Source organism: Rhamphochromis longiceps, linkage group LG5 (genome assembly GCF_057381845.1).
Source record: "Rhamphochromis longiceps isolate RC_006_pf linkage group LG5, R_longiceps_female_GT1.1, whole genome shotgun sequence".
NCBI classification, from domain to species: domain Eukaryota; kingdom Metazoa; phylum Chordata; class Actinopteri; order Cichliformes; family Cichlidae; genus Rhamphochromis; species Rhamphochromis longiceps.
In genome coordinates, this window is record NC_140561.1 from 7360646 (window position 1) to 7383736 (window position 23091).

General features: G+C 39.1%; 2 protein-coding genes and 3 long non-coding RNA genes across 6 annotated transcripts; all 5 read left to right on the forward strand.

Annotated features, from left to right (window-relative positions):
* The first annotated feature begins 4067 nt into the window (after positions 1-4067).
* LOC146669128 (uncharacterized) lies at positions 4068-10010 on the forward strand. The gene is made up of 4 exons (XR_014911844.1): positions 4068-4099; positions 5063-5094; positions 6220-6246; positions 9237-10010. It is a non-coding gene; the product is annotated as an uncharacterized LOC146669128 (long non-coding RNA).
* A 228-nt stretch (positions 10011-10238) lies between these two features.
* LOC146669129 (uncharacterized) lies at positions 10239-14137 on the forward strand. Its single transcript, XM_085407785.1, has 2 exons — positions 10239-11306; positions 14084-14137. Exons 1-2 carry the CDS (start codon positions 10239-10241, stop codon positions 14135-14137), a joined length of 1122 nt encoding a protein of 373 aa, XP_085263911.1.
* Positions 14138-15337: 1200 nt separating this feature from the next.
* LOC146669130 (ATP-dependent DNA helicase PIF1-like) lies at positions 15338-17589 on the forward strand. 2 transcript variants are annotated; one of them, XM_085405581.1, is made up of 3 exons: positions 15338-16811; positions 16972-17058; positions 17146-17185. In XM_085405581.1, the coding sequence occupies exons 1-3, from the start codon at positions 15372-15374 to the stop codon at positions 17149-17151; spliced, it is 1533 nt and encodes a 510-aa protein (XP_085261707.1). In that variant the 5' UTR covers positions 15338-15371; the 3' UTR covers positions 17152-17185. The 2 variants fall into 2 exon arrangements, with proteins under 2 accessions (XP_085261707.1, XP_085261705.1); XM_085405579.1 differs by having other exon boundaries at positions 15338-17058; positions 17146-17589.
* Positions 17590-18460: 871 nt separating this feature from the next.
* On the forward strand, positions 18461-19848 carry LOC146669131 (uncharacterized). Its single transcript, XR_014911679.1, has 4 exons — positions 18461-18759; positions 18944-19080; positions 19170-19392; positions 19511-19848. It is a non-coding gene; the product is annotated as an uncharacterized LOC146669131 (long non-coding RNA).
* A 67-nt stretch (positions 19849-19915) lies between these two features.
* Positions 19916-21663, forward strand: LOC146669132 (uncharacterized). The gene is made up of 3 exons (XR_014911680.1): positions 19916-20696; positions 20885-21021; positions 21108-21663. It is a non-coding gene; the product is annotated as an uncharacterized LOC146669132 (long non-coding RNA).
* The last annotated feature ends 1428 nt before the right edge of the window (positions 21664-23091 follow it).

The following is a 23091-nucleotide window of genomic DNA, read 5'->3' on the forward strand; positions in this document are numbered from 1 at the left end:
CGTGTGTAAATAGATGCACCTGTTTTGGAGGGAAAAAGTGCACAGGCTCTCTGATTGGTGGATTCAAATTCACCAGCTCCCAGGCTGACCTAGAAACTTACTTCTCTCTCCGTGTGTGTGTGTGTGTGTGTGTGTGTGTGAGACAGAGAGAGAGAGAGAGAGAGCCTTTTAATGGGATGATCTCATTGTAAGATTCAAATTCAATATATTTAGACTGGTTGACTGAATTGGATCTTGTGTGTGTCTCTCTGTGCATGTGTGTTTCCTTATGTGTACATATTTGTGATTGTGTGGCTGTTATATTTTTTTTGTCGATTTTTTTCATTTAACAAGTATATTTGAGGGACCCTCAGCATGTTCAGCATTTTTTCAGCTGTCCATTTTGCTTTTCCAATTTTTCTGTTTAAGTTATTACTATTGTGCTAAATCATACAATTTCTGCTATTTCATAAGATTTCTGCTTAATATACTAGTTCTGCTTTTTATAGGATTTGTGCTTAATATACTATTTCTGCTTTTTATAGGATTTGTGCTTAATATACTATTTCTGCTTTTTATAGGATTTGTGCTTAATATACTATTTCTATATATTTCTGCCAGGTCCCCAGGCAGCCAATCCTCTGTGAGGACTCAGACATTCAAGTATACAGATCACAGCCTGCACGGCCTCCCAGCCAGCCAATCATATCTGAGGTCTCCCGTTTCCTCTCTCGTCATATCTCAGCGACAGATGTACAGAGAGCAATGTAAATCGCAGTCAAAGTACACCAAAGTCCGCTGATTCAGCCAGTAGAAGAATTATGCTTCTAGTCCACCTAGTTTTTGAGTTACACAACGTTTTGTAACTCCAAAAAACGGTGTTTTTCGCCTCTCACCGCGATCTAATTCTGACTCCTCAGCCTGTTTTTCCAAAGCGGCCGCTCTTTTTCCCAGTGGCGCAGTTGGTAATGACACGGCTCTGCAAGCCAAAGATCGTGGGTTCGATTCCACCTTGGTCAACATGTTTTTTTTCCCTACAAATTAATACACTGTCACAGACCAGTAATTCATATTCATCATTTATTACAATTCTGCAAACTTTTATGATTTTACCAGCTTTTGATAATATGGACCTCACATTCTTGTTAACACTCCATGGCACAAATACTCTTCCCTTTAGGCTCTGTGTGTGTGTGTGTGTGTGTGTGTGTGTGTGTGTATCAATATTTCTCCCATTTTAAAGTATTACTCCTCCATAATTGTATTTCTGTTCAATCAAAGTACTTTTACTACATCTTAGTACTTCTGCTCAATCATAGTATTTCTGCTAAATCATAGTATTTTTGCCAAATCATGATTTTTGTGCCAAATCATAACATTTGTGTTATGTTAAAGTATTACTACTAATTGGAGGAATTTCTGTCATGTTACAGTATATGTGCTAAATATAGTATTTCTGCCAAATCATACTATTTCTACTATGTTATATTTTTCTTTCTAAATACAGCATTTCTGCTATATAATTGTATTTCTGCTTTTTATACTATTTGTGCCTAACATAGTATTTCTGCTAAATTATAGTATTTCTGCTTTTTATACTGTTTGTGCCTAATATAGTATTTCTGCTTTTTATAGGATTTGTGTTTAACCTTCAGAGGTCCTTAGGGACATTTATTGTCTTTTGCATTTTTAATTTTAATATAGTATTTCTGCTAAATTATAGTATTTCTGCTTTTTATAGGATTTGTGTTAAAACATAGTATTTCTACTAAATGTAGTATTTATGCTTAATCATACTATTTCTATATATTACTATTCTGCTAAATCATACTATTTCTGCTTTTCATAGAATTTGTGCCTAATATAGTATTTCTGCTAAATTACAGTATTTCTGCTTTTTATACTATTTGTGCTAAAACATAGTATTTCTACTAAATGTAGTATTTATGCTTAATCATACTATTTGCATATTGGGGAATTCGTGGCTTCTAAGTCAACAAGTCATCCATGTCATATATCTCTAAAAATTCACATTTTAATGATAAATTGTCAACACTTGAAGATTCCCCCATCTCTTCTGAACAAAACGGTGCAGTGACCGTTCTAGCCCTTACGGTTAGGAAATTATAGTCATTTGTTTTGAGGGGAATCCTTAATGGATAATGTTTATATATATATATATATATATTTATTTGTCTTTAAAACATCTTTGCAGACTGACTGTCCTGGACTGGTTGTTGTTGTTGTTTTTTTTTTTTTTTTTTTTCAGGTCTGGTGAACTCAGCTCTTTGGTGTTGGTGTTCAGGAGTAGAGCCTTCTAATAATATTTATTCAAGTTATAGATTTAAAGTTCTGCGAGTTTTTTTCTGTAGCAAATAAATATTGTATAGAATATTTAAAATCACCTACATTTTTGATGTTTACAATGCCCATTGTGTGTAATACTGGAATTTCCTATTACCCATGAACGCCTCATCTTTTACCTGACTGCCGGACATCCGCCTTTCCGCACACTTCGCTGAGTCCGTTCTGGGTGAGTGCTGCTGCTCTGCTTCTCCTCTTCTCTCCTAAATGTTTATAGTCTGTTTGTGCGATTTAACGAGTTCTTTTAGTGATTTATAAAGCCAACCGAGGTATAACTCATATTAGAGTAACACGGTGGTTGCTTTTTCTTAGTGAAACTTTGTCATTTTTGTATGTAAAAGGAGTGTTTGATGAGCTAACAACCCGATGCTAATGCCTAGCGCTCCTTTGAGCCCAGTGTGAAATGAAAATTTGACTGTGAACCACGGTTATTGTGTTGTTTTATTAATTACATTTGGTGTGTTTGTCAGTCTGTTACATAAGGTGCAGTTAGTTCTCTTCACAAATCAGTTGGTTAAAACAGCCTCATTCTTTATGCTGTAAAGTTTTTAACGAACCGCCATCTTAGATTCAGTGTCAGCTGTCGGCAAGATCAAAGGAGCCATTTTACCGCCTCTGACCGAACACGGGAGAAAAAGAGTCACGTGTGTGCAGGTCTTGTGGGTTAATTAAGACAAAGGAGGGGGGGAGAAACTGAGGATTAAACATAGGCTATGTCCCCACATACACGGGTATTTTTGAAAACGGAGATTTTCCGTTTCTGTTTTAAAAAACAATCCCGTCCACACATAAATGCAGAAATGAAGGAGAACGCTGCTAGGAACATGCCAAAGCAGCAGGTGGCGCTATATTCCTAACCGTGTAGAAATGTTGGCCAATCAGAAGCAGAACCGAGTCATATCTGTGGGGGGACAGTAACTGTGTGCGCATATGTAAGCATTTAAACACTGCAGAGAGAACAATTAACAGTAACCGTATTGTAGAAATGCATTTCACCGAAACAATAACGTGGCGCACAGTGTGACGTCAAAAAAGGCGCTGCGTTTTCTCCGTTTCCCTGTCCACACATAAATGCAAAAACGGAGTTTTCGAAAATATTCTGGCAAGCGTTTTTAGTTTTTCAGTGACCGAAAACGCCGTTTAAGTGTGGACGAAAGGTGCAAACGCATAGAAAAATCTCCATTTTCAAAAGTACCTGTGTACGTGTGGACATAGCCCAAGAATAATAAGAACTCCTAATATGTAGACTTTAATTTTTAAGAACTGTTTAACAAAGGCTTGTTTGTGCCAACCTAAATCTGCAGCACAGTTTAAATTCTCACTTTGTGGGAAATTAATGAAATAAACAACAGCCCACCTTCACATAAATAAAATATGGCAGTATATTATTATTAGTATGGTACATAGATATTTATTTTAAAACTACAGCATATTTACTATGATACTATGTGCAGTTGGTAATATTTTAGGAAGTAGAATTTGAATGCAGACCACCTCAAATATTAAAGCCTTAAAAATATGTCGTGCAGTTTTTCATGTATGAGTGTTTTGCAATCTTAAATGAGATGTAGACCAAAGAAAACAGAGGAGAGTTGTTGTTTGTATTCCAGCTGTAGTAAACAAAGAAGTTTAGTGAATCTTTTTGACAACAGAGAGTGATGCAGTATTGATGCTGATTTGAGTTTTCTGATCCTGTATTTTTGTTCTTTGTCTTTTGTTACACAGAGTGAAATAAAGCTTGGTTTTGCCTTTGCTGGTAAGTAAACAGTGATTGTAACTGAAGCAATATGAAATTGGGATTGTGTAACATTTTTAGCAATTTACATACAATAGTTTGGCTTTTTGTGATATCTTGCCATTTGCTCATGGGCAAAAACACATTTAGGATTTATAAGCAGTAAAGCCCCCCCCCCCCCCCCCCCCCCCACTAGATCTCTGAGTGTCCCTAAAAATGTCCCTGAAGTTTAATAGGCCATTTATGTCTAATTTTAAAGGCTTATCAAAGCATTTCTGTAGTAATTATTGTTTTTATTACACATGTTAAGGCCATTTGAGACTCTGCAATTAAATTTTGCCCTCTTTAGACTAAAGTGAGTTCATTTATTCTGAGGTACAGTGCTGGGAAAAGTCTTTCTTCCTTGCAGATTTATTTTGTTCATGCTTTTTTGTCACATGTTTCAAATCATCTAACAGGGATGATATGAATAAATACAAAAAAGCATTTTAAAGTGATGATTTCACGTATGAAGCAGAGAAAACCAAACCAGAGCTATCTGTTCTAATGTGAGAACATGCTGGTCTCTAATACCCAGCTGTGGAAGCCCTGATACGAAGAACTACCATCAAGCATTTATAGTATCAAGTATTATTTGTGATTGTTGCACGCTTTGAAACTGTGATGTTATCATTTGATCAAGTGTGCAGTGCGAGCAAATCATTGCTTGTGGTATCTGCTGTGTTATGTAATAGCACCAAAGTATTAGAGCTTTACGTTCATGAGGAATTTCTGTGGAATTGCAGATGGATAAAACGACACATCACCTTAATAAAGACAGAAATCTTTAATAAGGTGCAGAAAGAGAAGATGGGGTGTTTATAGTAAAGCTGTTGTAAACAAAGAATTTAACAGATTTTTTTTCCCACTACAGATTGTGATGCAGTATTGACTCTGATGCTGATTTCAGTTGTCTGATTCTGTATTTTTGTTCTTTTGTTACAGAGTGAAACAGAACTTCGGTTTTGCCTTTGCTGGTAAGTAAGCAGCAATTGTAACTGCAGTAATATGACATTGTCACTGTGTAACATGTTTAGCAACTTACCTAACGTAGTTTGGTTTTTGTGACATTACCATTTACTGATGGGCAAAAACAAATGGTCAGAATTTATACCTTGTAGCAGCAAAGGCCCCACACATGACCTCTGACTGTCCCTGAAGTTTAACAGGCCATTTGTGTCTGATTTTTATGTTTGAACACAAACAACTGTTTTTATACAGTTGTTCATGTTCTCCGTTTGTTTATGGATTTACCTAGCAGACATAACTATGAACGCATTTTAGGTGAGTTAGTGTAAGTGGTAGCTTAAACACTTAAGAGCACCACAGTTGTTGATTTATATCTTCACTCATATTCTGCTTATGTATTACATTAAAGTCAGACCACTATAGAAGTATTTTTGCCTGAGTGAACAGAAGTGGTACGTTAAACTTTTAAGCAATAATAAAAGACTAAGAGAACCAGAGTTGTGAGTAGGCAATGTTGTGTATGTTAAAGCCTGTGTGTAATTTATGTACACTAAGTTTAAATCAGTTTCTTAATAAGTTGCTTGATACAATGTGTTTGAAAATTATATATAAAAGGGAAATATTGCAAAATACAAAAAGATTCCTGCCAACAGGTACAATGGAAGGACTTTTTATTATAATTTTTAAGAAATTAATTGCAAAAATGGCGTGCCACTGTTGTTACTATAACATGTCAGAATTTACATGTATTTTAGGATTTACATATTCAGATCAGAACTAAAACCTAATGAGGTTTTCCGTTGATTCTAACAGTTGTGGTTTTTCCACACTTTATTAAGCACTGACTTGTGATAGAAAATGATGGAGCTAAAAAGCCATAATCTGTACCAACAAATATTGGTGCCTCTTCTTTGCACTTCTGTAGTATGCATGCCTTTATTACACATGTTATCGTCATGTGAGACTCTGTAACTAAAGTTTGTCCTCTTTAGACTACAGTGAGTTCATAAAGGCTTGAAGAAATTGAGGATCTTACTAGTTATTTCATGTCACAGTAAATTGGATTGTGTGTGAAGAGGTTCAACAGTGTAAGTCATTAAACAGTGATCTGATGTGTTGTTTCCTTTCTCTAGGATACTGATCTGATCGTCGCAAGTCTGGTAAGTATAGGTTTTGTCTGCAGTACAGTGCTGAGAAAGGTCTTTCTTCCTTGCAGATTTATTTTGTTTATGCTTTTTTTCACATGTTTCAAATCATCTAACAAGGATGACCTGGATAAATACAAAAAGCAGTTTTAAAGTGATGATTTCATTTTTGAACCAGAACAACCTGGTCTAATGTAAAAACATATTGGTCTCTAATACCCAGCTGTGGATGCCCTGATAGCAACAATTACCATCAAGCATTTACAGTAACTGGTAATGACTGGTTTACATCACTGGTTGATTTTGGTCCACTATAATTTCAGAATTGTCTTAATTAGATCCAAACAGGACAGGCAAAAAAAGAAAAGAAAAAAGTCTTAATTAAGGCCCAATATAGGGTTTTCAAGTCATACCAAGTACCACGGTGGTTAGCACTGTTGCCGCACAGCAAGAAGGTCCTGAGTTTAATTCCAACATCAGGCCGGGGTCTTTCTGTGTGGAGTTTGCATGTTCTCCCGGTGTTTGCGTGGGTTCCCTCCGGGTACTCCGGCTTCCTCCCACCGTCCAAAGACATGCAGCTTGTGGGGATAGGTTAATTGAATAATCCAAATTGTCACTAGGTGTGTATCTGCGAATGAATGTGAGTGCGAATGGTTGTCTGTCCCTGTGTGTTGGCCCTGCGACAGACTGGCGACCTGTCCAGGGTGTACCCTGCCTCTCGCCCTATGACAGGTGGGATAGGCTCCAGTGCCCCCTGAAAAGGATAAGCGGAAGCGAATGGATGGATGGATGGATGGATAGGGTTTTCAAGTCATACCAAGTATCTTAATTTCATTAAAGTCCAGACTGATTCGTTTACACCAAGTGTTTTGTTTCATTCATTCAATTGGACTTGCTTGTGTGCTTCAGATCCTAAGTGTGATTAAACTTAAGCCCAGGACCTGATGAGTTGATGTAGGTCCTGAAGTAGTAAAGGAACTCTGGGACATCACAGTAACAGCACCATGTTTGACTTTAATGCTGGTGTTTTTCTCTCACTATAGATGATTCAGTTTAGTGCAGTTAGTCAGCACAGCTCTTGGTTATCATCGAGATATTATTAGGCAACTTGTTTTTGCCTGTTCAGCTACAATATCTGGGAGCATTTTTGTTTTATGGGGTCTCCAGATCCTTAGAAATCTCTTTGTAAACCTTTACAGAACTATATGTGTTTGTTTCACATTAGAGCAGCTCACGACTAGCAGTTTAGGGACAATTAAATATTCACATAGGGCAGGGGTCTCAAACTCCACTCTTCAAGGGCCGGTGTCCTGAAGCTTTTCCACGTGTCCCTGTTACAAAACACCTGAATAACATTTGTAGGTCATTAGTGAGAGTATAGAATTTGACTGTGTTGAAGTGGCATCCCCGAAGACTGTTCAAATTTAAGTAATTTAAGTGTTTGGAAAAATGTACTTCTAAAAGTACTTTCATTGCATCATGTTCATTCACTCATGAGCTGCTATAACATGAATCAAATGGCTGAATTACCACCTCAGCATGCAGTCACGTTCTGTAGAGTTTTGCTAATGACCTACTAATGTTATTCAGGTGTGTTGCAACAGGGACACATAGAAAAGTTTCTGGACACCAGGCCTTAAGGACCAGAGTTTGAGACCACTGGTGGTAGGGCATTGTGGATTTCAAAAGCTTCTTCCCTTAAATCACTGCCTAAAAACTGCTTTTTGTAATTTGTCATAATGACTTGCAAAATATAGGTGGGATGAAAACATAAACATAAGACATTTTATAGTGGCCTGATATTTTTATCAAGGCTGTTTTTTGAAAATAATCCTGCCCTAATTTACAAAAGATGAACTGTGTCTGAAAGTCATGTTTGTTTGTTTGTTTGTTTAAGAAATGTGGGAATCTCCAGCAAAGATCTTACATGCAACAGCTCAGATACAGCACTCACTTCTGTTCTTTTTATCATGAAATGATCTACAAAGAAATGATCATCATACTAAATTTTGCTAATTAGGCCTTTATATCAGCTATGATAAGTTTATTATAGATTTAGTGTAGTGCTTATTGCTGTGTATCAAACATGCCCCAAATGTGACTGAAATATGTAGAAACTGCTGTGTAGAAACTAGCTGTCTCCAAATTTCTCATTTTGCCAAAATTCATACAGAGTGACCTGAAACTGTGCTGTAACCTCAGTGTGTTGGTTTTGTTGGACCATTTAATATTTACAGTAAGTTACTGTAGCAGCACGTCTTAGTTTGAGTTTATAGACTTAGTTTATTGTTTTAATAGAATGTAAAAATGTCCTTATAACAGTTCCACCATCATTTGTTAAACATTGTCATTCTGTTCAGTCCAATAATTTACTGTAGAAGTCTTTAGTATTTAAAGCCCTACATGTATTGTATTTTTGAGATTATAAGGCATAATGTCAATAAACAAGCCTGTTTTTAAGGCAGATTAAGCCGAACAAACAGTCAGATAAGTCAAACTTTATTCAAGGCATTCACAAACAACTCTCAACACTGTTCAGTTGTAACACATAAAATACAGAACAATACACTCACTTTTTCAGTTCATTCCTCATCCACAAATCCATCAAACTCTTCATGGGTTGATCAGTTTGAAATCTGCTTCTTAAGCATGTCTCTTAGCACGTGCCAGGTCCTTGTACACACACCATAATGTTATGTTGAAGCACCGTACGAATTACTCTGCGAGGGTCCTGACTATGGTAGCCATAATGCTCTGACAATACATCAAGCAGCGCAGCTTTGTAGCTTACGAAGTCTTACTAAAATATTTGACAGAATTTTGAGCGCTGTGTACCACAGAAATCCCGTTTGAGGTCAGTAAGCATAACCAGAATCGATACGCTAGGCACATTGTATGTTTTTGAGATAATGACAGGATTTTAGGTGTGCCATATAGTCTGAAGAATATGGTAAATCCAAGCATGTTGGAAATATGACTAATTCCATGCCTTTTGTGTCTTACAGGTGACCTGCTGCAGAAGATCCTCTCTCTCTCTATCATTATAAGCAATTCTGTCTATTCTATCACTCTCCCAACTCTATCTAATTTGAAAGCCATTCTATCTTGTATCCCTCTATCCCTACTGCTCTAATTTGAAAGCCATTCCATCTTGTATCCCTCTATCTCTACTGCTCTATCTAATTTGAGAATCCAAGTTTTGAGAATCCTTTCAGAATCCAATTTTCAGAAATCCAAGTTACCAGAACTTGATCTATCTGTTACAGAATTCTGAGAGATCTCTGCTCTCACTGCTCTTTCTTTCCTGTCATTAAGCTCTCTCACATTCAGTCATTTTGCTTTAAATTACAAGTTGAATATACAGTAGTAGAATTACAGTACAGTAGAACTTATAGTAGAAACTACTTACACAGCCCTACATTTGTCATTTTAATTTTGCATTAGACTTTAGTTTGGACTGCTAGTTTGGCTTACTTTGATCAATTGTATAAAATATCACCTTTTTATAAGTTTATTTGTAATAAGATAATCTGGTTATTTTGTAATACATACATTCAGATAAATAATAAATCAGATCCAGTCTGTTAGTCTGTTTCATTGGCTATAACATTTGACTGCAAGTTTATAGTATTATTATTTAAGGACAAACCCATTTTGTCACTCAGTGTAAGTATTCAGTCAGTATTGTCATCGAGAAGTGCCTGAGGACCCAGACTTCCTGTTTCCTGACTGCTGCAGAACATCCAGCTGAAGAAACCCCGTTTCTAAAAGAGCTACAATAAAACGGACCAAATTGTTTCCAGAGAACTTTGAATTTCCTTTATTTTGAGTTTGGAGTACAAATCAGCTTTTTAACATCTATTCATAAAAACATTTTATAGTATAATAGTACATTTCTCAGATTTAACAGTAACTTAAGGAGTTATAAGTTTTTCTGTGTTTCAAGGTTCAGTTTTGTTTATATTTGTGTATAACCACATATAAGCTCCAGATTGTACTTCAGCAAAATGCCAAGAAAAAGTCAAAGGTCGCAGTCCCAGAAGCTTAGATGGCAAAAGCAGAAAGAACAGGTGAATGTTTCTCAGAGCAGTGAGCAGGTAAAGGTGTGTGTTTCAGCTTTTCCCAGCACAGAAGTGCAGAGCAGTGTTCAGACAGCCACAGTGTCTTATGCAGATGTGGTAAAGAGAAGTGTTCCCTCAGTGTCTGTCCCAGAGCCTGGAGTTATGCAGGTAATCCAGACTAAACCCCAGCTAACTGTACAAACACAGCATGATGGACAAGCTCCAGGACAGTCTCATGTACAGGTTACAAACAGTGAAAGTCCACGAGTGAGTAGCGTCTGTGCTTCCCGAAGCCAGGCCGCTCCTAGGTATGGAAAGTACCGGAATCAGCAATGCATGGCTAACAGCTTGGTTTTCCTGTCATTCTTACACGAGGATGAATTCATTACCAGAGCAGATCTAAACCGTGTGTTGGACAAAGGCCATGCCGTCTATTCAGATGCCAGACTGAGGTTTGTGAACAGTGTGTTTCTAGCCTGCGATGAACTTCCTTCAGTTGTTACCAGCCGCACACACGAGTATCAAGTCGACATGTCTCAGTTTGCTCATTACGGCACATTTGATGGTACAGATCACTTTCCGAGCCTTGAACAGGGACTACAGTGTTTGGCTTCAGACGTTCGCTATGCTTTGCTAGTCATGGGAGGAACAGTCATCGCTGTTAGCAGGCTGACTTCAGGTGAATATGCATATTTTGATCCTCACCCACGTAAGTCTACTGGTATGCCATTGTCGCTAAGTGTAAGTGGTGGAACTGCAGTTATGTTGAAATTCACACGTCTTAATGACATGATTGACAGGATCAAACGTTTGTACAGAATGTTCAGCATCGCACCAAGCTGCACTTATGAGCTACAGCCCATCGAGTTTCACAGTGAAAACGCTGCTGACCAAAGAGATGCTAATCAAACCACCGAATACAGACAAACAGCTACAACTGTTACAGCACCAGCTTTAAATGAACGTGTTCATGAAATAAACTCCCAAAGATCTACTGACCAGACACAGAAGACTGTGAGAGACACTTTAACGACTGAAGTGACATCATCCAGAGTGGATTATTCAAATGAGACAGCTGCTACTGAAAACAACCATCTTCCTTCTGAGTATTTAGAAAAAGAAACATCTGCATCCTCTGTGAGAGAAACGCAGGTAACATCAGATTCTGTTCCTCAGAATGATTCAAACACTGCCTACTGTTTAACTAATATAACAGAGGAACTCTCAGATAAACTGCTGAAATATAATAAACAGCAAAGGAGAAAAATAAGGAGAAGATTATTAGCCCAAGAAAAAGTACCACAGAGAAAGGAAAATCAGAAGAAGAAAGAAAGGCAGATGTACAGGTTTGATGAAAGCTTCAAGACAAAGAAAAAAAACTCAACTAAGAAGTGTAATGATCCTGATCACAGACAGAAAAAGAGCATGTACAAAAATGAATTGTATAAATTAAATGCTACCTATAAGGAGAAACAGAGAGAACATTTAAGAAAGATGTATAGGGAAAGTGCTAAAATTAGAGAGAGAAAAAGAGAATGTGTCATAAGGACATATAAAGACAATCCCCTATTCAGAGAAAAGCAGAAAGAGCGTATAAGAAGAATATACAGAACTTGTGCTGGATTCAGAGAGAAACATAAAGCTTACATGAGGTCATATGTATATAACCTATATAAAAAAAGCGAAGATTTTAAACAGAAAAAACGATCTTATATGACAAAGCGGTATGGAGAAGAAAAACAATTTCAGCAACAACACAAGGACAATATGAGAGAACGAATGAGAGTAAAATATTGGAACGGTTTTTCTTTCAGACAGATGCATAATATCAGATGTGCAATGAATATAAAACGGAAATATCGCCAGATGCATCGACCAGCTGAGAGTTTACAGTGTCATCCAGAGAACACTTTAATGAATGAGGCCATATCTCGTTTCAGATCAAACATTAAGTCAGCACCATCTTATGTTTGTACTGTTTGTCTAAAAGCTTCTTTTCCTAATCAGGTGAAAATCTGCAAAAGAGAAAATTACTCAAAACACCAGACTGTAGCTCATCAGTGCCTAACTGGTAAATTTGTTCATGTGTGTGATGAAGCATGTCATGATCACTGCAGCTTTCCTGTTGAGAGAAAAAAAGAGTATATCTGTCACACATGTCACAGTTCCCTCAAAAGTGGATGCATGCCCAGGCTTGCTGCTGTTAATGGTTTAGAACTGCAGGATATTCCAGCTGAACTTTGTGATCTCAACATTCTGGAGAGACATCTGATTGCCAAATGCATACCATTTGCTAAGATTATTCCTCTTCCAAAGGGGAGACAGAGACTCATACGTGGTAATGTGGTGTGTGTACCATCTGAGGTCCAACAAACAGTTGACAGTTTACCGAGGATCAGAAGCCAATCACAGATCATGAGGATAAAGCTGAAAAGACGACTGTGCTACAAAGGCCATCAGCTGTTCCAGACTGTCACCTGGTCTAAACTCATTCAAGCTCTGCGTAAACTGAAACAAATTCATCCACAGTACACAGATATTATTATCAGAGATGATGCATTGCTTTGTGATCCAACGTTACCTGATGATGACAGCAGTGATGAAGCCAGCATGGCAAGTGATGATTATAATGAAGCAGATTTAATGGAAATTGACAACTATGAAAAAGATGCCCTTTTGTGTGAAAGTGAGTCTCAAAGTGACCAAGATATTAATATGCAATCCTGTGATGAACAACCAGAGGAACAAAATCCAGATGAACCAGAAAGTGATTTGAACAATGGAGGTTTTGCTCTAGAAAGTTGTCTGCAGCCTGTAGACATTTCAGAAGAGATTCTCTGTTTCAGTGATAACACATATTGTGTGGCTCCTGCAGAAAGAAACAATCCTGTTAGCTTCTTCAGAACTCCTCATTTGGAAGCCATGGCATTTCCTGTGCAGTTTCCTACTGGTCAGAATACACTGGATGAAAAGAGACTTCTTAAACTCACACCAAGTGCTTACTTCAAATCAAGGCTTTTCAACATTGATGCAAGATTTGCTAAAGACACAAATTACCTGTTTTTCTCACAGTTTGTCACTGAAATACACTTGGCTAATTCCAGTATGACGATACAGCTAAGGAAAGGTAAAACTATGACCAAAGATGGACGCAAAATCACATCAGGAATGTTACAAAGTAAGACAGAAGTAGAGAAGCTGGTAAGAAATAAAGATGCAATCAGATTTATGCAGCCACTCAGAGGAACTCCAGCTTACTGGCAGAAAACTACCAGAGATCTATTCAGCATGGTTCGCCAAATAGGAACACCTCAGTTCTTTGTCACTTTCTCTGCTGCTGAGATGAGATGGCCTGAAGTGATTCAAGCAATAAAGAGACAGCAAGGTGAAGAGGTTGATTTTGAAGCCCTGGACTGGTCAGAAAAGTGTGAAATTCTAAGATCAAATCCAGTAACCACCATGCGAATGTTTGATAAACGTGTTGAGGCTTTGTTCAGAGATTTGCTTTTTTCTCCTGCACAGCCCCTTGGTGAGATCATTGATTACTTTTACAGAGTTGAGTTCCAGCACAGAGGTAGTCCACATATACACATGTTGCTGTGGATTCGAGAAAAGGTAGAAGCAGATGTGGATGACGACCAAACTGTCTGTGACTTTGTTGACAGATACATCTCAGCTCAACTCCCTGATCCAGAAAAACAACCTGAACTGCACAAAAAAGTCACTGAACTACAAAAGCACAGCAAAAACCACACAAAGACATGCTTTAAGAGTGTGAACTCTGGTTGTAGATTTGGGTTTCCCAAACCACCAGCCACAAGAACAATGATTGTGAGAAAGGATGAGGATTCAGACACTGAAGCTGCAAAAGCCAAACTCAGACCTTTGTTGAACCTGCTGAAGGAACCTGAAGCTGCTTCCCTCACCATAGAGCAGATTCTGTCACGATGCAACTTAACAATGAATGAGTATGAACAATGCCTCCAAGACATAAACAAGAAAACAGCTCTGATTCTGAAACGTGACCCAAATGAGTGTTGGATCAACAATTACAACCCAGACCTGCTTGAAGCCTGGAACTCTAATTTAGATGTCTCATTCATTTTGAATGCCTATTCATGTATAGAATACCTCTGTAAATATATAACAAAGAAAGAATCTGGCCTCTCTGAATACCTGAAGACAGTTATTGACAACTCTGATAAGAACACCGTCAATGAGTGTGATGAAATGAGAGCTGTGATGCAGGCTTACTCAAAAAAGAGAGAAATCAGCGCACAGGAGTGTGTGACTCGAGTCTGTGGCCTAAAAATGAAAAAATGTTCCCGCAGTGTTGTATTTGTACCAACAGATGATAACCCAGTAAAAATGAGTCGGCCCATGAGCTTCCTGGAAAGCACAACACACGACAGTTGTAATATTTGGATGACAAGTTTGAGTGATAAATACAAATGCAGACCTGAGACCCCAGAATATGAGGAAATGTCACTGGCTGATTTTGCTGCCTTGTGCAGGTTGGTGAGTGGTCCAAATGAAGGAAAAGATGTGCTTCCTCTTCTAAACCAGCTTGGATTTGTACAAAGGCGAAAGAATGATAAACCAGCTATAATCAGATATTACCACTGTTCACAGGAAAAAGATCCTGAGCAATATTATGGTCGACTGTTGAGACTTTACCTTCCACACAGATCAGAGCAGGAACTGAAACCACAAGGGTTCCAAACCTATCAGTCCTTCTACAACTCAGGTTTTGTACGACTTCCATGTTCAGACCACAGTGAGTCTGTGAAAAGGGTTGTGAAAAGAAATAAAGACAAGTATGAGAAGAACTCTGAGGATATTGAGAGTGCACTGGAAGAGTTTGAACAAAATAGGGATGTTGTGATTGATGAATGGTGTAATCTTGCTCCTGAATCTGAAGTTGTGAGGCTGCAATGTGATGAGAATCTTCCTGAGAGACATTCTGATGATGAGAACGAACAGGAGAATGTCCCTGACTACAGTCGTCAGTCTGATGCTGTAACAGAGATCAGAGCCATCAGAGAACAACCTGCAGTAGATCCAGCCGTGGTACGTGTAATGTATCAGAATCTGAACCAGAAGCAGGCCTGCGTGTTCTATGCCATAAGAGACTGGTGTATTCAGCGAGTTTGTGGTTTGAACCCAGATCCATTTTTCTTCTATATCAATGGTGGTGCAGGAACTGGAAAGTCACATCTGATTAAGTGTATTCATTCTGAAGCATCAAAGATCCTGAGCAGACTGCCTGCTAATGCAGAAGAAGCTGACATATCAAATCCAACTGTTTTACTGACTTCATTTACCGGTACAGCAGCTTTTTCTATCAATGGCTCTACATTACATTCTCTACTGAAACTACCCAGGAGTCTGAAACCACCCATTCAAGGACTTGGTAACCAACTGGATGAAGTCAGATCTGAGCTGATGAATGCTGAAATTATTGTTATTGATGAGATTTCAATGGTTTCAAAACCCCTTTTTGCTTATGTGGATGCAAGACTGAAACAAATCAAAGGCACTCAGAGACCTTTTGGTGGAATGTCAGTTTTAGCTGTTGGAGATTTTTACCAGCTGCCACCAGTGCGACAGTCTAAACCTCTCTGTGTTTACGATCCAGAACAGATTGACCTATGGCAGGAACATTTTCAGATGATCACTCTAACCGAGATCATGCGTCAGAAAGATGATGTGGCCTTTGCAGAGATGCTGAACAGGATTAGAGTCAAAGAAAAGACAGATGAGCTTTCTCAGTGCGACAGAGATTTGTTGTCACAGGCTGTGACTGCACCAGAAGAATGTCCAACTGAGGTCTTACACATTTATGCCACCAACAAGAATGTGGAATCCCACAACACAGATACCCTGAAGAAGCTTCATTCAAACATCATAATCATCAATGCAGACGATTTCCAGAAGGATAAATGTACAGGCAGAATGGAACGAAGAGACAAACCATTTACAGGTGGGAGAAATGATTTACCTGACACTCTGAATGTTGCTGAAGGAGCTCGAGTCATGCTGACCAGAAACTTGGACACACTAAACGGTTTGGTCAACGGTGCTTTTGGTATACTGGTAAAGGTGGTGAGATCTGAAAATGATGGACACATAATTAAACTGGGGCTCAGGATGGACAACCGGCAGCCTATGAGACACAACCGCAGTGCTAATGCAGCTTCTGATGATCTGGTTTACATTGAGAGAGCAGAGGAGAGTCTGAAGTTTAAAGGAGCAGTACGCAGACAGTTTCCTGTAAAGCTAGCATTCGCTTGCACAATTCACAAAACTCAGGGTCTTACAACACAGACAGCTGTAGTTTCAATGAAGAACATTTTTGAACCAGGTATGGCTTACGTTGCTCTCAGCAGGGTGACGTCTCTCAGTGGACTCTATTTGCAGGACTTGGATGAGAAAAAGATTTACGCCAATCCCGAGGTAACTGCAGCGCTCCAAACCATGAGACAAGCCAGTGTTGAGGAAATGATGCCTCTTCTTCAGGTCAGAGAAACAGCCAGCAGACTTGACACTCTTACACTGATCCATCACAATACAGAGGGTTTGCCATCTCACATCAGTGACATCAAGAGTCATCATGAAATGTGTTTAGCAGATGTTTTGTGTCTCACTGAGTCTCACCTTCAAGGCTCCTTTGTTGCAGACAGTCTTCATTTGGATGGCTACACCATGTTCAAACGCAACAGACATGTGTCCTACACAAACTTTCCTCACATGGCCAGCAGAAGTGGTGGTGGAGTTGTTGTGTATTTGAGGAATCATTTTCAGGTTCAGGTAAAACAGTATCTACATAATGTCACTGATCTTGAGTTTTTAGTGTTGAAGGTTCAGGCTCCATTCCCTGCACTCATTGCTGTTGTGTACAGACCCCCTGACTACAGTTTGACACCATTCATGCAAAACCTGGTAAGTCTTTTAGATTCACTTGAAATAATGGACTGTCACCCAATAATTGTGTGTGGAGATTTTAATGAGAACCAGTTGCAGAGTGGAAGAAAACAGATTCTGGAGCAGTTTCAGTCGAGAGGGTATTCACAGCTGATCACTTCTGGCACTACAGACAAGAACACCCTGCTTGACCTCATTTTTATTTCTCAGCCACAGAAATGTCTATATTCAGGTGTTCTGAGATCATATTACAGTTACCACAACCCTGTGTTTTGTGTCCTGTCCTCGAGCCAATCATGAAGTCGTCTGGTGAGTTTTGAAACAATTACAGATCATGTTTGTTACAGAGTTTACTGATTGTAGAGTATGAAAAATATTTTTCATTGAAAAAATTGTCTTCCCTACTCTGTCTGTAAGAAGACCCTTTCTTATTGCAATGTTATTAATCATTTCACCAAATCATTGCTGAACTTCATGCAGAGCAGAGAACATCTGCTATCATGCACCTCTGATCTGAAATGTGCTGCAACATTTATTAAACCAACATCATTTCTTTTATTCTCATGTTTTAAATGACTAAATCTTTTTACTGTGACGTATGTAGCTCAACAAACGAGATCTTCCCCTCCAAGGGCTTGAAAATATGAAATAGTAAATAAATAAATCCCACATAAATGCAGGTATTTATTATGGGTCACATGAATAAATACAGACAATTATATTTTCTTGATTATAGTAGCTTTTGTAGAATCAAAAGTTTTTGTGATGAATGAGTTTTTGCTTATCATGTTTTACAGGTAAAAAATGTCAAAAGTTATAAACTATCTTTAGGCTACCAGAGATGTCTATAATGATACATTATGTAGAGAAAAACATTAGTACAGCTTACAGAATGTGTATAAAAACTGATGTAGAAGTAAATGGATAGTTTTCTGAAAGTTCCCGACTACAGTTTAACACCACCCACCCAGATCACCCCCCAAGTGTCTATGTAATGCTGGTATGGTGTGTGAGTTTGACTTGGCCTTTATCCGGGTGGGTTTGGGTTTGGGTGGATAAAGGCCAAGTCAGAATTCTCTGAGCAGCTGGAAAAAGCTGCTAATAAACAAAGACATCAAAAAGTGTGGGCTTTAGGTGTAGCCCCCGCTTTCTGATGCACTAATTAGACTTAGTAACCGACACCCCATACCAGCATTACATAGACACTTGGGGGCTGAGCTGGGTGGGTGGTGTTAAAAGCACGTGTTTTGTTAGATATATTTTTTCAGACACCATCTTCATGAACTGCTGAGCCAAACCTGATCCATCAGTGCTGGACTGCACAGATAACTACATGCCACAAGGAGACTGCTGTGTTATGAATTGCCATACCAGTGTGTCTTCAATGGAGAAGATGACACACCCATCACCTGACCTCCTGCCTGATCTGGAGACCATCATCATGCTACCACACTACACACCTCTGAGACCATCAATGATGACTCATACTGAGGAAACTGTATTTCCTGTCAGAGATGCTCAGTGATCCTCAGAGCAGAGAGAGGTATCATTCTTTATCTTTGATAAAAAAAAATGTCAGTGTTTTTAATTCAATTAATTAATTAAAATCCTGTTTATTGCATAAATAATTCCACATTCAAATGATTATACTTGTTGACACTTTTTGAGTTTTAATTCACATTATGGATTACAAATCTATGCTTTTTCTACTCTGTCTCTCTGTGCAGGTATTGCTGTCTTCTGAGTTCTTCCGTGTCCCAACTGAGGCCTTCAAACCTCATTGCAGAGCTCATGTCTTTCCTCACCATCATGTGAGTGTGAGATTGCTCTGGATTCTGGTTATGTGGCCCGCAGCACCTATAAGGTATTTCAACATTGTTCATTGTATAACTTATTTGTAGTTTTTAGGGTTTCTACAGACAAAAAAAATGTTCCTTTTTCTGTATTTTTTAGAACAAGCTCGTCCAGTGTGCCTGCATTCCAGCTTCTTAGACTCTACGCAAGTGGACAGAGTATCAGTGTTTGGCCACTCTTACAGACACTGACTTCTGTCAATTCACTTCTACTGATCGGGCACCTCACTCCAGGAAGACAGAGGGCTGCAAGCCTGTCATCATTTCCAGTGTGGCTTTGTATTCTTGGGGTAGCATCAGATTTTTCCCACAAATATTCAAAGGTAACACTTGTTTTAAGCTTAGTTATTAAATCAAAAGTCTTCCCTTGTGTCATGTCTGTGAAGGTTCTCATGATGTCCTTTGATGTAGTCTCTCTCTTCACTTGCATACCCACTACAGAGGCAGTGGAGACTGTCAGAAAACGACTGCAAGAAGACAGCTCCTTGGAAGACAGGACCAACTTCACACCCGATCAGATGTGCACACTGTTAGACCTCTGCCTCACCACTACATATTTCAAATACAACGAGGGTTTCTACAGACAAAAACATGGCTGTGCCATGGGTTCCCCTGTGTCACCTGTTGTAGCCAACCTTTACATGGAGGAAGTGGAAAGGAAGGCTCTTGGCTCTTTCAAAGGAAGAGTACCCAGCCACTGGTAGAGATATGTAGACGACACCTGGGTCAAAATCAAAAGGCAAGAAGTGGAATCCTTCACTGCGCACATTAACGCCGTGGATAAAAACATCAAGTTCACCAGGGAAGACACAAAGGACGACTGTCTGCCTTTCCTGGACTGCGCTGTGCACATTGAAGAGAACGGCAAACTCAACATCGAAGTTTACCGGAAGCCCACACACACGGACCAGTACCTCCTCTTTGACTTCCATCACCCTCTGGAACACAAACTTGGAGTAATTAGGACACATCCCCCCCCCCCGGGCAGAACATGTTCCCTCTAAGCCTGAAGGGAAAAAGAAGGAACACACACATGTAAAGGAAGCACTCAAAACGTGTGGATATCCTAATTGGGCGTTTATAAAGTCAGCAAAGATGCACAGAAAAGAACATCAGATACCAGCGAGGGAGGATAAGAAAGACAGATGCAACAACATTGTCATCCCCTATGTACTAATTAGACTTAGTAACCGACACCCCATACCAGCATTACATAGACACTTGGGGGCTGAGCTGGGTGGGTGGTGTTAAAAGCACTTGTTTTGTAGATATATTTTTTCAGACACGGCACAGTCTCCTTTGTGGCAAAACCTTCAAACTTCACCATCCTCAGCTGAAACAACAACATCTTAACACCATCTTCATGAACTGCTGAGCCAAACTTGATCCATCAGTGCTGGACTGCACAGATAACTACATGCCACAAGGAGACTGCTGTGTTATGAACTGCCATACCAGTGTGTCTTCAATGGAGAAGATGACACACCCATCACCTGACCTCCTGCCTGATCTGGAGACCATCATCATGCTGCCACACTACACACCTCTGAGACCATCAATGATGACTCATACTGAGGAAACTGTATTTCCTGTCAGAGATGCTCAGTGATCCTCAGAGCAGAGAGCGGTATGATTCTTTATCTTTGATTTAAAAAAAAAATGTCAGTGTTTTTTAATTCAATTAATTAATTAAAATCCTGTTTATTGCATAAATAATTCCACACTCAAATGATTATACTTGTTGACACTTTTTGAGTTTTAATTCACATTATGGATTACAAATCTATGCTTTTTCTACTCTGTCTCTCTGTGCAGGTATTGCTGTCTTCTGAGTTCTTCCGTGTCCCAACTGAGGCCTTCAAACCTCATTGCAGAGCTCATGTCTTTCCTCACCATCATGTGAGTGTGAGATTGCTCTGGATTCTGGTTATATGGCCTGCAGCACCTATAAGGTATTTCAATATTGTTCATTGTATAACTTATTTGTAGTTTTTAGGCCTTAACACAAATAAAATGTTCCTTTTTCTGTATTTTTTAGAATAAGCTCGTCCAGTGTGCCTGCATTCCAGCTTCACAGAAAAGAACATCAGACACCAGCGAGGGAGGATAAGAAAGACAGACACAACAACATTGTCATCCCCTATGTAGCCGGTGTATCAGAAAAACTCAGGAGAGTTTTCTCCAAATACGACATCCCAGTGTACTTCAGACCCAGTAACACACTCAGACAGAAACTGGTTCACCCGAAAGACAAAACTCCTAAACACAAACTTAACAATGTGGTGTACGCTGTACAGTGCAGCGAGGAATGCCCAGACTTCTACATCGGAGAGACCAAACAGCCACTTCACAAGCACATGGCACAACATAGAAGAGCCACCTCCACGGGACAAGACTCAGCAGTTCATCTGCATCTAAAGGACAAAGGTCAGTCTTTGAGGATGCCAATGTTCACATTTTGGACAGATGGAGGAGTGAAAGAAGCCATTTACGTCCACTGTGAGCGACCATCTTTAAACAGAGGCGGTGGTTTATGACACCAACTGTCTGCCATCTATAATCCAGTTTTGAGTTCCCTCCCCAGACACCGTAACGTCCACTCACACCCTGGGAGTGGGCGTGGGTGATTTCCTGACCTCGGGAGATCACATGATAGGGTGGGGCCAGGTTTCACAATGAGCTCACCCAAAACCCTGGCTGATTGGGACCCACACCCACTTTCACACCTTGGCTCATGTGATTAGGTAGAGGATCATCAGGGGGTTCTTTGTCCCTCTTTGGGGGGAAACTCCCACTGGGTTTAAATCTGGGACTCTCCACCATTGACCCTTAGAACTGAAGAAGCTTCTCGGATGAGAGGTGAAACGTCTTCAAGGAACTCAAAGAAGTCCAGACGCTTTTCTTTCCAAGCTCCTTAGACTTCACTTGTGTTAATTACATTTTATTTGTTGTTGTTTTCTTTTAGATTTATATGCAGTGATTGGATGTGGTGGAGCTTTGTTAACCGTGTGGAAAACATCTGTTTGTGATGATATTTACAATGAGGCTTTAAGGTGACAGTTTCCATGTAATTTCAATCCTCTTACTAAGCAAAAACATGTTTGCAATTAACATATTTTTTCAGTTTTGTCTTTTGGATTTATGGTTAACATTCCTCTGTGACAGCAAATACTAAACTGGTCCAAGTAACCAGCATATCATTGGTCAAAGGCAAAAAGGACCACATGTCACACTAGCAATGAATTTTTGACTGTGTTTGTGTTAGTATAGAGTAGGTCTAACAGTGGTTTTCCACATCTGCTCTAATATATATAGATAATGGGTCAGACATATAAAGTCATTTTGAAAAGTTCATAAAGGTCATTTATATGTGTTCCTCTTTATCATTTTATATCAGGTCAAACAGCAGACTTGAGTTTTGATCAGGGTAGAACCATAACATTCATGCTAATGGTTCTACTGTTTACAGTTACTTTATGATGGATTTCACCCTGGTCACAGCACTATCTGAAAAGCTGTTAGAGGTAAAGTTAAGCCAATTAATACCTCATCATAAGTCACTCTCTAACGCAGGGCAGTGATTATTATTCACTGTAATTTATTCCACAACAATGTTCTTTATTTGATTCTTTAAATATGCACATCGATTGTTTAGCTGTGTGACTCTCCACACCTGAAATATATCACAATGTGGACTTCATTTCGACAATATTTTGTAGATTGGTACCATATTTATCATCGAATCATCTTGTGCATTTATTAACTAAATGTTGTTTGGGTTTTTTTTGTTTGTTTGTTTGGGGTTTTTATGTTGCCATTTTTACATTTCACCAACTGTGTAAATTCTGCAATTTTACCTTGGTTTTGTTTCACATCAGTTTATCTGCTGGCTGGTATTCCTGTCTTCCTTCTCTCACCCCAACCGGTCGCAGCAGATGGCCGCCCCTCCCTGAGCCTGGTTCTGCTGGAGGTTTCTTCCTGTTAAAAGGGAGTTTTTCCTTCCCACTGTCGCCAAAGTGCTT